At 40.5% G+C, this 14,871-nt stretch overlaps 1 protein-coding gene across 7 annotated transcripts in view; it reads left to right on the top strand.

Moving 5' to 3' along the window:
* The window catches only part of GTF2I (general transcription factor IIi), a 110,834-nt gene that overhangs the window by 34,776 nt on the left and 61,187 nt on the right, over nucleotides 1–14,871 (top strand). For all 7 annotated transcript variants that reach the window (XM_045460129.1, XM_045460128.1, XM_045460127.1 and 4 more), the window contains exons 4-8: nucleotides 100–234; nucleotides 1,292–1,475; nucleotides 1,874–1,902; nucleotides 6,352–6,406; nucleotides 6,853–6,896. In XM_045460129.1, coding sequence (XP_045316085.1) covers nucleotides 100–234; nucleotides 1,292–1,475; nucleotides 1,874–1,902; nucleotides 6,352–6,406; nucleotides 6,853–6,896 — 447 coding nt within the window. The remainder of the gene's footprint in view (nucleotides 1–99; nucleotides 235–1,291; nucleotides 1,476–1,873; nucleotides 1,903–6,351; nucleotides 6,407–6,852; nucleotides 6,897–14,871) is intronic.

Here is a 14,871-nt window from a genome sequence, read left to right on the forward strand (position 1 = left end):
ACTGAGCCACCCAGGTACCCCTAGGAAAAAATACTCTTACTGAAAGCCAGGTATTAAGGTAGTGGAGATGAGCCTTTTATGTCATTAATTGCTTTACAGGTGTTGAAGAAGAAGAAAAGGCTGCAGAGATGCATAAGATGAAATCTACAACCCCAGCAAATCGGATGAGTGTAGACGCTGTAGAGATTGAAACGCTCAGGAAAACAGTTGAGGACTATTTCTGCTTTTGCTATGGTAAGGTTCTACACTTGCATTTTCTAAAAGAGACATTATGTAAAGGGTAGATGGTGTAACTGGTTTAACACTCGTACAGCACACCTTGACAAACTGCCCAGACCTCTTGGGGTAACATCAGGAATGATCTCACTTTCTAGTTCTGGTTCAAGCTAGAACCCAGAAATAAGCAAATGCACCTATTAGAGCTGTGGGGTAGGGTTTTTTGTTTTCTTTTTCTTCTTTTCAAGAGCAGTTTTAGGTTTATAGGAAAATGAAGAGGAAGGTAGATTTACTGTGTAGCCCCTGGCTCAATACATGCATAGCCGCCCCCCCTACCCACACTTTCAGCACCCCCTACCAGAGAACCTACATTAACACCTCATAATCACCCAGAGACCTGTTTGTTTTTGACTTATGTGCTGATCTCACCGATCCCCTTTTTTTGTTAACCTAATCACACAAACAAACAAACAAAGCTCTTAAGAAAAACAGTCAGAGGGAGAGGATACCAGTTACACTGTGAGGCTGTAGGTAAAATTCATCTCTGGGGAATGGGGTTTCTAGCATCTCTGGGCTTACTGCCTGATGTCCGCACACAAAAGTGCTAGAACACACTTCGTTGTGAATGGCGATCGTATTTATGTAATACGTTTTTGATGAGAATATTGGCAAAACATCGCCGGATATTTTATAACAGTTGGATTTGTCAGGCTTCCATGTTCTGGTGCTGAATTGGATATGAAAAGATCATGTTATAACAACGCAAGGCCATTGTAAAGAAAGACAATAGTGGAAGAAATGAGCTATTGTTCTTTTCATTTTGTGTAGGTTTTATATAAGTATTTTATATACTTTTTATTTTGCTCTTGTGGATATGTTTCAAGCTTAGAAGTTCTAACATGACAAGAGGAATAGGGCCCTCTTGATATTTTGAAGTCGCTTTGAAGTCAGATATTACAAAACAGTATGAATGCCATTTGTGAAGCCATGATAAACTAATGATGGTCTTGTTTTTTAATCTTAACATTAAATGATGTTTACTTCTTTCTGCCTCACCCCTGTCCCTCACCCCCAGGGAAAGCTTTAGGCAAATCAACAGTGGTTCCTGTTCCATATGAGAAGATGTTACGAGATCAGTCAGCTGTGGTTGTGCAGGGGCTTCCGGAAGGAGTTGCCTTTAAACACCCCGAGAACTATGATCTTGCCACCTTGAAATGGATTTTAGAGAACAAAGCAGGAATTTCATTTATTATTAAGAGGTGATGCACTTTCTCCCTTGCCCATTAAGAGTTTATTCATATAAAGTTGAATATTCACCTTATTTGAATATATTAAAATGTTTTTTTAATTCTTTATTTTTGAGAGAGCGAGAGAGAGAGCGAGCACGCGCGTGTCCATGAGTGGGGAGGGGCAAAGAGAGGGGGGGGACAGAGGATCTGAAGTGGGGTCTGCGCTGACAGCAGAGCGCTTGATGCAGGGCTTGAACCCATGGACCGTGAGATCATGACCTGAGCCGCAGTCAGATGTTTAACTGACTGAGCCACGCAGGCACCCCATATATTTTAAAAACTCTTGTTTATTGTAGAAGTCATTTAAATTTAAGGTTTACAATAATTTTGTGTATTCATGTATAGTTTTTTGTTTTGTTTTAATACAGACCTTTCCTGGAGCCAAAGAAGCACCTAGGTAAGTGATTATTTTGCTTACTCATACTTCCTAAACTATCTTTTGGGCCAAATTTAACACGTTTTACTAATTTCTCTTTTTTCTTTGAGAATATGACATAAGACCTTTTGGAGTGGGGTGTTATATATAAACCAATGAAAGGTCACTGAGCTGAAAAAGTAGAGACTTGCTTTGCTACTTTTTTAATGACATAGTCAAGGTTTTATTGTGGGCAATATGTTCAATCATAGACTGGATCTGCCATCATTAGCCAGAATTAAGAGGATGGCTTAATTTATCTAGTGTTCATTGAGCAGGCACAGAATTAGTGAGCATAAGATTGGGTGGGGATGGGATACACAACTGTGCATAAGCATTAAAGCTTTTGAGCTTTAATGGAAAGAGATAAAAAGCCCATAAAGTCACTACATCAAGAGCATAGCTGCACAGTGTAGGGATAGCTAAAGAAAATACTTTGCAAGTTTGCTGGAAGAAGGATTTGTTTATAGCCCAGGAAGGCTTTTGAGTTGGAGAGGGCATTAAGGTGGGTCCTTGAAGAGCGAGGAGGATTTCAACAGAACTTCCTTTGGGGAAGGTTAAGCCATTGCATTTGAAAGGCAAAGTGATTTTTAGGAGACTGGTGCCCTTTGGAGGCAGGTTTGTTTGAGACTTTTGGAAATAAATGACCGTTATCATTGGCAACCTCTTAACCAGTACAAGGAAGAAAGGACAAAATAATATATACACACCCAATATATTTTATTTTTTGTTAAGTAACCTTTGTTTTATTCTTACCATGATGAAAAGATTAAGTTGTTAGAAGCTTTGTTGAGGTATAATTGGCATGCCATAAAATTCGCCTGTTTCAAGCGTCCAATTCAGTGGGCTTTGGTAAATTTACAGTGATAAAGTTTAAAAAGTTTTACAGTCATTGTCACAATCTAATTTTAGAATATTTTTATCTTCTTCTCTGTTACTTCATGAATGTTACATAAATTAGATCTACAGAATGTAGCCTCTTGAGATTATCTTTTTTCACTCAGTATAATTCAGTTGAGGCTCATCCAGATCGTTGGGTATGTCAGTAGTTATTTCCTTTTTCTTGCTGAATGCTAAGTATCCCTATGGATGAATATACCACTTGTTTATCCAGTCACGGGTTGGTAGAGCATTAGATTAGTAGATTCCACTTGGCTGTTACTACTGTGAACATACGTGAACAAGTTTTTGTCTGGACATGTACTCTAATTTCCCTTGGAGATATATACCTACGAGTAGAATTGCTGCGTCATAGACTGATTTTGCATTTAGCTTTAAAAAAACTGCCACACTGCTCTCCACTGTGCCTGCACCATTTATGTTCCTGCTAGCACTGTCTGAGAGTTCCAGTTTGTCCGCGTCCCCATCGACACTTGTTAGTGTCTTTGTGGTGTTAACCATCCTCATGGGTGTCAAGTGGTCTCATTGTGGTTTTGATTGGCATAGCCCGAATTGCTAATAATGTTGCATATCTTTTCATGTGCTTATTGACCATTCTGTATATTCCTTGGAGTAAGGTCTGTTCGGGTCCTTTCCACAAAGTTGTTTGTGTTTTTATTATTGAGTTCTAAGAGTTCTTACATATTTTTGATACAAATATTTTCTCCAGTTTGACAAGTTGTCTTTTGACAGTGTCCTGTGAGGAACAAAAGTTTTTAATTTTTGCAAAGCCCAATTTATTTTATCACTTATGCTTCTGATCTTGTATATAAGATTGTTGCCTAACACAACGTTGTGAAGATGTGTCGTGTTTTTTTCTGTCACTTTTATAGCCTGTGTTGTTACATTTAGTTGTTACATTTAGGTCAGTTTTGTGTTTTCTTGGTTTCTTTTTTAATGTTTATTTGAGAGAGAGTGAGTGCACTCAGTGGGTAGGAGGAGGCCAGAGAGAGCAGGAGCGAGAGAATCCCAAGCAGGCTCCGTGTTAGCACAGAGCCCAATGGCAGGCCCAGCCTCACAGACCGAGGTCACGATCTGAGCTGAAATCAAGAGTCTGATACTTAGCTGACTGAGCCACCCAGGTGCCCCTGCGGTTAGTTTTGAGCTGATTTTTTATTATGGCGCGTGGTAAGGGTGTAAATTCAGCTTTTGTGCCCGTGGCTGTCCAGTTGTTCCAGCAGTTTGTTGAAAAGACTGACTTTTCTCCCCAGAATTTCTTTGGCATTTTTGTTTCTTCTGCCTGTTTCTTGGCTTTCTGCCTCGTGGGTCTTGTTGTGTGTGAATCAGGACGGTTTACATCTTTGCAGTCTGAGTGCTTTTTATTTCTTGATCTTGTGCTTCTAGCAAGAGTGTCCATTGCGGTATCAAATGGAAGTGGCCGTAACAGACATCGGCCTGTCCACATTAGGAGGAGGACATTCAGGCTTTGGCCATTTGTTAGCTGTGGGGTTTTTGTAGATGTCCTTCTTAAGACTGAGAGAGAAAAGATTTATTGTCTTTCTTCAATTAAAGCTTCAACTTTTTTCTTGATATTTTTCTCCCTGAAGTGTTCTAGATTAGTTTTAATCTGCCATTTGTATTTTTTGAAGTCTTCTGTTTTAGAAACTTCTTTTGAAACATTGGGGCCTCGTTGTTAATTAAATTATGTTTCTTAAAAAAAATTTTTTTTAATGTTTATTTTTGAGAGAGAGCTAGAGTGTGAGTAGGGGAGGTGTGCAGAGAGAGAGGGAGACACAGAATCCGAAACAGGCTCCAGGCTCTGAGCTGTCAGCACAGAGCCTGACGTGGGGCTCGAACTCATGAACTGTGAGATCATGACCTGAGCTGAAGTCATATCAGACACTTAACCAACTGAGCCACCCAGGTGCCCCTAAACTATGTTTCTATAGGATGTTTTATACTGAGTGGTGCAAGCAGGTGGGTTTGTATACCAACTTTTTTATCATACCAACTTGCAAAGTAATTAGAAAGTTGAGATTGTAATGGGATTGTATTTTCCAGATTTTTAAAATTATTTATTTTGAGAGGGAACAGGCACATGAGCGGGGGAGGGGCAGAGGGAGAGAGAGGGAAGGAGAATCCCAAGCAGGCTCCATGCCGTCAGCATAGAGTCCGACATGGGACTTGAACCCACGAACTGTGAGATCATGACCTGAGCCAAAGTTGGATGCTCAACCCACTGAGCCACCCAGGCGCCCCTGGCTTTTATAGATTTTTTAAGTATAAATGGAATCATAGTAGGTACTTTTTTGGTTTTCCTTTTTTTTTTTTTAATGTTTATTTATTTTTAGAGAGACCAAGTGTGAGCAAGGGAGGCAATGGGGGGGGGGGGAGAGGGAGGGAGGGAGGGAGGGAGGGAGAGAGAGAGGGAGAGAGAGAGAGAGACACACACACACACTATCCCAAGCAGGCTCCCTGCTACAACACAGAGCCCAATGCAGGGCTCGACCTCACGGCCCCTGTGAGATCATGTCCTGAGCTGAAAACAAGAGTTGGACGCTTACTGACTGAACCCCCTCGGCGTCTCTTGTTTTGCTTTTTATTTTAAGATTGATCCTTATTCTTTCTATCAGTAGTTCATTATTTTACTGATTAGTATTCCAATGTATAGCTACACCACAATTTGTTTACTCATTCACTTGCCCATGAAAATTTGAGTTTCCATATCTTGGCCTTAATTATAAAGAAAGCTGCTGTGAATGTTTGAAGGCACGTCTTTATACGAGCATACGTTTCAGTAAATACCTAAATTTGGAGTGGCAAATGGTAGTTATGTATTTAATTTTTTAGGAAAGCACCAAACTGGTTTTCAGCATGATTTACTCCACTGGCCGTTCCCGCCAGAAGTGAGAGCACTCCAGTTACTCGACTTTTTCATCAACATGCGGTGGCATCCATCTCTCTTGTTTCCTTTTTATGTTTTTCAAACATAAAATTCATGCTTTTTTAGTATATGTAACATTCAGGGTTGTAAGGTGTATGCTTCCATGGGTTTTAGTATCTTTACAAGATGGACGGCCGTCACCAGCATGTAATTCCAGAACATTCTCGTCACCCCCAAATAAAAACCCTGTACCTATTAGGCCAGTCACAGCTTTCCGGTCCTCGTGAGCCAGATGGAGTCATGATAGAACTTTCTGTCAGCACTCCTGCATCAGTAGAGGCTTCTTCTACATTGGCAGGGTAATAGTACATTGCTTTTCTTTATTGCATCGGTAAAAATAGGAGCTTTTTCCTTAAGTGGGGGAGGGTGCTGGCCGGTGAGGGGATGAACGCCATCAGGATTGTCACCCCACTTCCTTTCCTTACAGGGGAGGACGAAGGACACTGTCGTGTGGAGTCACCGGGTACTCCCTCCAGCTTGATCCAGAGCTGTGGGCGCCCCTCCTCCCCTACTGTCTGCTCAGGACCTTTGGAAATGTTAGTCATATTGAAATTGTGTGAAAAACCTGAATCTCATTTTTCTTTTCTTTTTTTTTTTTTTGTACATAGGTGGTCGTGTGATGGTAACAGACGCTGAAAGGTCAATGCTATCTCCAGGTGGAAGGTAAAACATAGTTCATCAGTACGAATAAACTTCCATGCCATAGCGGTTTTTAGTCTTTAGGAATTTGAGGTAGTAGAATATTAAAAAGGACCATATCACATATCTTGATGTTTTATATTCAGCTGATTGATTTGGGGTCCTATGAAAATGCAGTTTCTGACTAAGTACTTCCTGGGGGAAGCTAATGTGATAGATTGATAACTACATGGGGAATAGGAGGGCCTTGTAGTACAGTGGAATTTGCAAGTTACTATTATACTGTTGTACCCAAAAATTGATTGGGATTAAAGTACTAAATTCAGTTGACAAGTTATATATGCAAAGAAATAAATACGTACATTTAAAGTTAAGTCAGGTTTGCATTGAGCTTGGTCACATGAGGACCTGACTGCTGTGTGGCCGCCCGCACCTGCGCACTGCTTTATCCTGCCTTCTTTTCTTTTCAGCTGTGGCCCCGTCAAAGTGAAAACTGAGCCCACAGAAGATTCTGGTATGTACTTGTGCTTTTAGAGTCCTCTATGAAATTTAAGTAAGGAAGCCTTTCCCTTAACTTAGAAGGTTGTATTTTGACGCATTATTTCCGATAATGCTTTGTTGAGAAACAGACAGAACAAATTTATTCCACCGGTGACATGATTTCTTAAGTGTTAGCACATATTATGCTTAACACCTAAAAAGTTGAGTTACTAAGTGTTACCCAGAAGTTTGTTGCTAATTACCCATTTGTAAACAAAATTTATTGTTAGGTTTTCCCCCCAGTTACATAGGAATAATAGTGTAAAATGTCAGCTGGTTCTACAGTGCTTTTTATACAAACCCATCAAATGTCCTCTTACTGTCCCTTCTCCCCTGCACTCTTGTTTCTGCCCTCCAAGGAGACTGCTTTTCATTAACTCTAAGCTGGTTTGAATGTTGAATTCCTTATTTTATTTTATTTTTTAACATTTATTTATTTTAGAAGGAGGGTGAGCATGAGTGGGGGAGAGGGGCAGAAAGAGGGAGGCAGACAGAGGATCCAAAGCAGGCTCTGTGCTGACAAGAGGGAGCTTGATGTGAGGCTTGAGCTCAGGACCTGAGCCTAAGTCATGTGTTTAACCAGCTGAGCCACCCAGGCACCCCTGAATTCCTTATTTTTAAATGTCATGCTTTTAGTGTTATTCTATATAGATAGTTTTGGATAGCTTTATTGAGATACAGTTTACGTGCCATTGAATTCACCTGCCCTAAAGTACAAGATTCAGTGGTGTTGAGTACATCTATAGAGTTTTGCAGTTATTGCCACAGTCTAATTTTGGAACATTTCTGTCATCCTAAATGGAAAGCTGGTGCCCAAATGGAAGCCCTGTTCCCACCATTAGTCTACTTTTTGGATTTTGTAGGCTTAGCTGGACATTTCCTGTGAATGGAATCATACAATATGTGGTGTTCTGCATTTTGATTCTTTTGCTCCGCATTATCTTCGACAATAGTTGTAGGGTTCATACCTGAATGTTATTCCATTGTAAGGATATACTACCGTTTCTTTATCCGTTTACCGTTTGGCGGGCATTTGAGTTGTTTCCATTTTTTGGCTGTCTCGAATAACATGGATGGTTAGGAATACTCCTATTTGTCTTCGTGTAGAAAAAATGTCTTCATTTCCCTTGGGTAGATACCCAGGAGTGAATTGCTCGTCCTATGGTAACTCTGTGCCTAACTAGTTAAGCAGCTGGCAAATTCTTTTCCCAAGTGGCTGCATGTTCTTAGCAGCAGTGTTTGGAGGTTTCACTTTCTCCATATCTTGGGCAACACATGGTATTGTCTCTCTTTTTTGAGTATAGCAATTCTAGTGAATATGAAGTGGTGTCTCATTGTGTATAGGTGTGGGGTTTATTTTTTTGTTTGTGCACTTGTAAATAGGTATTTTATTTTTAGAGCAGTTTTATTAGGTTCACAACAATTGAACGAAAGTACAGAGAGTGTTTCCATGTATCTTCTACCCCCACACGTACCTAGCAATACCTCCCCCCCAAACTATTAATATCCCGCATCAGATTGGTATTAAAAATGATGAACCATTATTACCCAGACTCCTTAGTTTACATTAGCGTTCAGTCTTGTGCATTCTGTGGGTTTTGTTAACTGTATGATGAATGTTACCCCGCACTATAGTATACAGAATAGTACTACTGCTCTAAAACTCCCCTGTCCTCTGCCTGTTCTTCTGTCTGTCTTCTCTAACACCTGGTCATCCATCACTGATCTTTTTACTGTCTTCATCATTTTCCTTTTTCCAGAATGTCCTAGAATTGTGGTTTTAATTGCATTTTCCTGGGGCGCCTGGGTGGCTCAGTCAGTTGAGCGTCCGACTTCAGCTCAGATCATGATCTCGTGATCTGTGAGTTCGAGCCCCGCTTTGGGCTCTGTGCTGACAGCTTGGAGCCTGGAGCCTCCTTCGGATTCTGTCTCCCTCTCTGTCTGTCCCCCCTCTCCCCCAACTTCATGCTCTGTCTCTCTCAAAAGTAAATAAACAGTAAAAAACAAACAAACAGAACACATTTAATTGCGTTTTCCTAATGATGTTGGACATCATTTGATGTGCTCATTAGCTATTCATATATTACCTTTGATGAAATGTCTTTTTAATTCTTTTGCTTGTTCTTTAATTATGTTGTTTTTTTTTTTTCTTTTTGGTTATCTATTTATTTATTATTGAAGTAGAGTTGACATACAGTGTTACTGGTTTCGGGTGTACAACATAGTGATTCGATACTTCTATACATTATTCAATATAGTCCCCATCTGTCACCATACAACCTTATTATAATATTGACTATATTCCCTATACTGTACTTTTTATCACAATGACGTGTATATTTTATAACCGTTTGTACCTTTTAATCTTTTTCACCTATTTTGCCCATCTCCTGATTCAACTCTGCTATGGCAGTCAACAGTTTGTTCTCTGTATTTGAGTCTGGTTGGCTTTTTGTTAGTCATTTGTTTTGTTTTTTAGTTCCACATAGAAGTGAAATCATATGGTATTTGTCTTTCTGACTTATTTCATGTAACATAATACCCTCTATGTCCATCCATGTTGTCACAAATGGCAAGATTTCATTCCTTTTTCTTTCTCCTTTTTTTTTCCTCTTTCTTTTTTAATTCTTACTTATTAGAGTTCTTTTATATATTCTGGATTTTTGAAATTAGAAATAATGTTTTGCAAATATATTTTTCTACTCTGGCTTGTCTTTTCATTTGCTTAACGGTATCATTTGAAGCCTTAAAACTGCTTTGATTTTGATGCAGTTCAGTTTTTCAGATTTTTCTTTAATCACTTTTACTTTGGGTGTTACCCCTAGGAAACCTAAAATCTTTGTCTAACTTGAGGTCATGAAGAATTTCTCACTTACTGCATTTTTCTGGAATTGTGTAGTTTTAACTCTTATGTTTAAGCCTAAAATCTGTTTTGAATTCATTGTGCTTGTTGGAAGGGAAGGGAAGGGAAGGGAAGGGTCTGATTTCATCCTTTTGTGTGCGGACTACCCTGCCGCCCCAGCATCTGTTGAAAAGCTCTCGTTTCTTCGTTGGATCGCCTCAGCACCTGTCAGACAGCATGTGACCAGGTGTACTTCTGTGCCTTCAGTTCTGTTTCCTTGAACTCAGATGCCCCCCCCCTCCCCCCAGTCTTAGACCAATAGTACACTCTATCTCCTGTCATTTTAAGGTTTGGTTTTATTATCTGTTAACATATGGAAAATGAGGATATAATTTTTTTACTATCTTCAATACTTTTTTTTTTCCCTTTCCCACTTTTACCATATATTTAAGTTGATTTTTAAAAAAATTTTTTTTTTTCAACTTTTTTTTATTTATTTTTGGGACAGAGAGAGACAGAGCATGAACGGGGGAGGGGCAGAGAGAGAGGGAGACACAGAATCGGAAGCAGGCTCCAGGCTCTGAGCCATCAGCCCAGAGCCCGACGCGGGGCTCGAACTCACGGACCACGAGATCGTGACCTGGCTGAAGTCGGACGCTTAACCGACTGCGCCACCCAGGCGCCCCTATTTAAGTTGATTTTTATTGTTCGAGTACTTTCAGAACTGAGCATGGTCTTGGATATTTCAATTAACGTTTGCTTCTTCCCACGTCCCATTTCTAGGATGCAAGTGGTTCTGCCTGTTTATAAGACATACAGACAGCTCTTCCTGACTTGATGACAATTTTATTGTTAGGACTTTTTGTTACTCTGGTTCTATGAATGACAGCAACCTTGTGTTTAAAAATAATACATAACTATTATTTTTTATTTATTTGTTTTGGGGGGAACACAAGCGGGGGAGGGGCAGACAGAGGGACAGAGGATCTGTGCAGGCCCTGTGCTGACAGGCTGAGAGCAGTGAGCCCAGCATGGGGCTCAGACTCATGAGCTGTGAGATCATGACCTGAGCTGAGGTTGGATGCTCAACTGACTGAGCCGCCCGGGTGCTCCCCCCATTTTTTAAAATATCTTCTAAAAAATAATACATAGCTTTAAAAGATCATTGTATTATTACTAAGAATATATTTAATAATTAGCTTTGGTGATTGGCAACAAAAAATGGACATTTACTGCTTTTTCGTATTGAAGACATACGTAAACTATAACCTGAGCGTTAGCTATAGCTGGGGTCCAAAAATTTCAATTGTGTAAAATGCAGTTTTGTATCATTGCTAAAAAGTGACATCTTCAGACTGATCTCCTGCAGGGGATGGAAGCCGTTTGTCAGTTTTGTCACATCCACATTCACGCTTGCAGAACCTGTCATTGTGGGGCTTTTACCGTCCTCCCAAGTTGGTTAAAAAATTATCCTGGAACCCTCTTGCACTGTTGGTGGGAATGCGAACTGGTGCAGCCACTCTGGAAAACAGTGTGGAGGTTCCTCAGAAAATTAAAAATAGACCTACCCTATGACCCAGCAATAGCACTGCTAGGAATTTACCCAAGGGATACAGTAGTACTGATGCATAGGGGCACTTGTACCCCAATGTTTATAGCAGCACTCTCATCAATAGCCAAATTGTGGAAAGAGCCTAAATGTCCATCAACTGATGAATGGATAAAGAACTTGTGGTTTATATACACAATGGAGTACTACATGGCAATGAGAAAGAACGAAATATGGCCCTTTGTAGCAACGTGGATGGAACTGGAGAGTGTGATGCTAAGTGAAATAAGCCATACAGAGAAAGACAGATACCATATGTTTTCACTCTTAAGTGGATCCTGAGAAACTTAACAGAAACCCATGGGGGAGGGGAAGGAAAAGAAAAAAAAGAGGTTAGAGTGGGAGAGAGCCAAAGCATAAGAGACTCTTAAAAACTGAGAACAAACTGAGGGTTGATGGGGGGTGGGAGGGAGGGGAAGGTGGGTGATGGGTATTGAGGAGGGCACCTTTTGGGATGAGCACTGGGTGTTGTATGGAAACCAATTTGACAATAAATTTCATATATATATATAAAAAAAAAATTTATCCTGGGCTCCTGGCTGGCTCAGCTGTTACAGTGTGCCGCTCTTGATCTCAGGCTTGTAAGTTCGAGTCCCACGTTAGGTAGAAAGATTACTTAAAAAAAGAAAAAAAATCTTTAAAAACAAATTACCTTGTGCAGTGAATTTCAGACTTAAAATTCACTAAGGAACGTAAGGATGAGATTAGAAAATCTCTAAACTCCCTTTCTCATGTTACTGAAATAACCAGAAATAATATATTATCATCTGAGTAGATGATAAAAAGGCAGCAGAAATCCTTAACCTGATGTGTCAGGCTGTCATACATAATTGTAAATGCCAGCCCATCATTGTGTTGAATTTTTTTTAATGTGTATGTATTTTTGAGAGAGAGAAACAGAGCCGGAGTGTGAGTGGGGGAGGGGCAGAGAGAGAGGGAGACAGACTTCGTCAGCGCAGAGCCCTGCGTGGGCCTGGAACCCCCCAGACCATGAGATCATGACCTGAGCCGAAGTCAGACACCCCCTCCATCATTGTGTTTAATAGTGAACTACCAGAAGCACTCTTTGTAAAACAGAGAGGCACCTTTTCACCAGTTTCTTACCAGAATTCTAGTACAAACCAGTACAAGGAGGGCACCATCGACTTGTACATGTGATTATGAATGTAGAACACCAGAGAATCAACTAGAAAACGGAAAACAAAATACCGATAGTTTGATGTGACTTTGTAAAGAATTCCAGATATAATAAGAGTTTAGAATTAAAGCCTTTAGAAAAAAAATTAGTAGTCCTTTGAGTGATTTCTAAGCAATACGTTTGACCAAGAAAGAATTAAAAATTAAGGATGACAAGGTCAGCCAAAATGTGTCAAAGCACATGTGAGACACAGGGAATGGCTGTTTGCAAGACAAATGACAAACCTTGTTGTATTTGACTTACAAAGAGCTAATCCAAAAAATAAATGATCAAAGATTGTAGAAGCAAGGGAAAATGCTAAGTCTAGTTAAGGAAATGTAGATAAAAATCCAAGAAAGATGAAGTTTAGCTAGCAGATGGCAAACATTCTGCTCATACTCCACAAAGAACAGGGAGAAACAGATTTAAAAGTTCTTTTTTTTTTTTTTTAATTAATTTATTTTTGAGAGAGAGAGAGAAAGAAAGGGTGTGTGTGAGTGAGCAGGGTAAGGGCACACAGAGAGAGAGGGAGATAGGAGACAGAATCCCAAGCAGGCTCCATGCTGTCAGCACATAGCCTGATGCGGGGCTCGAACTCACAAACCACGAGATCATGACCTGATCCCAAAAGGGATGCTCAACTGACTGAGCTACCCAGGTGCCACAGGTTTAAAAATTCTTGATGACTGTTTAAATTGTTGCTTTCTTACAGATGATGCTTTGGTATTTCATACTATTTATTTTATTTTATTATTTCTTTAAGATTTTCTTTTTAAGTAATCTCTACACCCAATGTGGGGTTGGAACTCACAATCCCGAGATCAAGAATTGCATGCCTGGGGCTCCTGGGGGGCTCAGTAGGTTAAGCATCCAACTTCAGCTCAGGTCATGATCTCACAGTTTGTGGGTTCAAGCCCCGGGTCGGGCTCTGTGCTGACAGCTCAGAGCCTGGAGCCTGCTTTGGATTCTGTGTCTCCTTCTCTCTCTGCCCCTCCCCTGCTTGTGCTCTCTTTCTCTGTCTCTCAAAAATAAATAAATAAACATTAAAAAAAAAAAAAAAGAGTTGCATGCTTTATCGACTGAGCCACCCAGACGCCCCTCGCCATAATTTTTCAGAACTTCCTTTCTTGCAGTACAAGGTGGTCAAGGTTCCTCGCACTTTCTCTAATCCAGCCCTAGGGTCAACCATTCCAAGAAACCCCGGGTCCTTTCTGAGGAGAATGATCTCAAGATGTCAGTATCTTGGTGGGAGGTGCGTCCATTGCCATTGGGAGGTTACTGCTTCCCAGTGGACGCAGCTTAGGAATCCGTGTGTGGGGGGAGTTTGTGTACACAAAAATATATACATACATGCATTTACAGCTATGGTGTTTCATGCCCACATCTTCTGTTCTCTTAACATCCCAAGGGGTTTTCCATATCCCTCTGTTCCGATGAGAGTCCTTAGTCTATTTTCTTCATTTGACCCATGTCCTATTGTCTACCCCATTTCTCATCGTCACTGTCCTGCCCGGACTCCTGCTCTGACGTTCCTTGTCGGGCTGTCCGCAGCCCTGCCTACCCTCTTATCAGCCTGGGTCTCCTAAGGCCCTCACTTCCCCTGCCCTTCGTGTGAGTACACTTCTCACTCAGCCGGCCCACCCTGCTGCACTGAACCGCCCGTGCCGCTGTCTGCCTTGCTCAGTGCCCTCTAATGGCATTTGGGGTGAATAGTTGGGGAAAGGGGAAGCTGTGTTAATTGTGCCTGCGTGTGTGCGTGAGGCGGGGACAGCTTTTGTGTATGGTGCAGACAGGCCGAGTGTTCGTTTTTTGGGGAGATCTGCAAGAGTGGTAGTGTTGAATGTCTTTATTGGGAGGAAGTATTCGAATCTGTTGCATTGTTTTACAGAAGGCTTTTTGTTGTTGTTTTTCATGCCACAGGAAACCTCAGTTTTCTGTTTAGCTTTTAGTTGATTGCACCTAAATCATCATTTTGCAAATTGTTTTCTCTCTTTTATTCGTAGAGTCATCTCCTGAATGGTTTGTATCTAAAGATAAACGTGCTGAATTGAGAAAGATTGTATTTTACTGAATTCTTTAACCATCTTTGGGGATATAATAGCACTGCTATTCTAGGGGTTTCTTTTTTCTCCTTGTACTTTGTATCTTTATGTTCTTAATTTATCCTGCAATTTCTTTTAATATTTCCATTTTTAATTTTTTTAATGTTTATTTATTTATTTTGAGAGAGAGAGAGAGAGAGAGAGAGAGAGAGAGAGAGAGAATCCCAAGCAGGGTCCGCGCTCAGTGCAGATCCTGATGATACAGGACTTGATCTCCAG

Source organism: Leopardus geoffroyi, chromosome E3, assembly GCF_018350155.1.
Source record: "Leopardus geoffroyi isolate Oge1 chromosome E3, O.geoffroyi_Oge1_pat1.0, whole genome shotgun sequence".
NCBI classification, from domain to species: Eukaryota; Metazoa; Chordata; class Mammalia; order Carnivora; family Felidae; genus Leopardus; species Leopardus geoffroyi.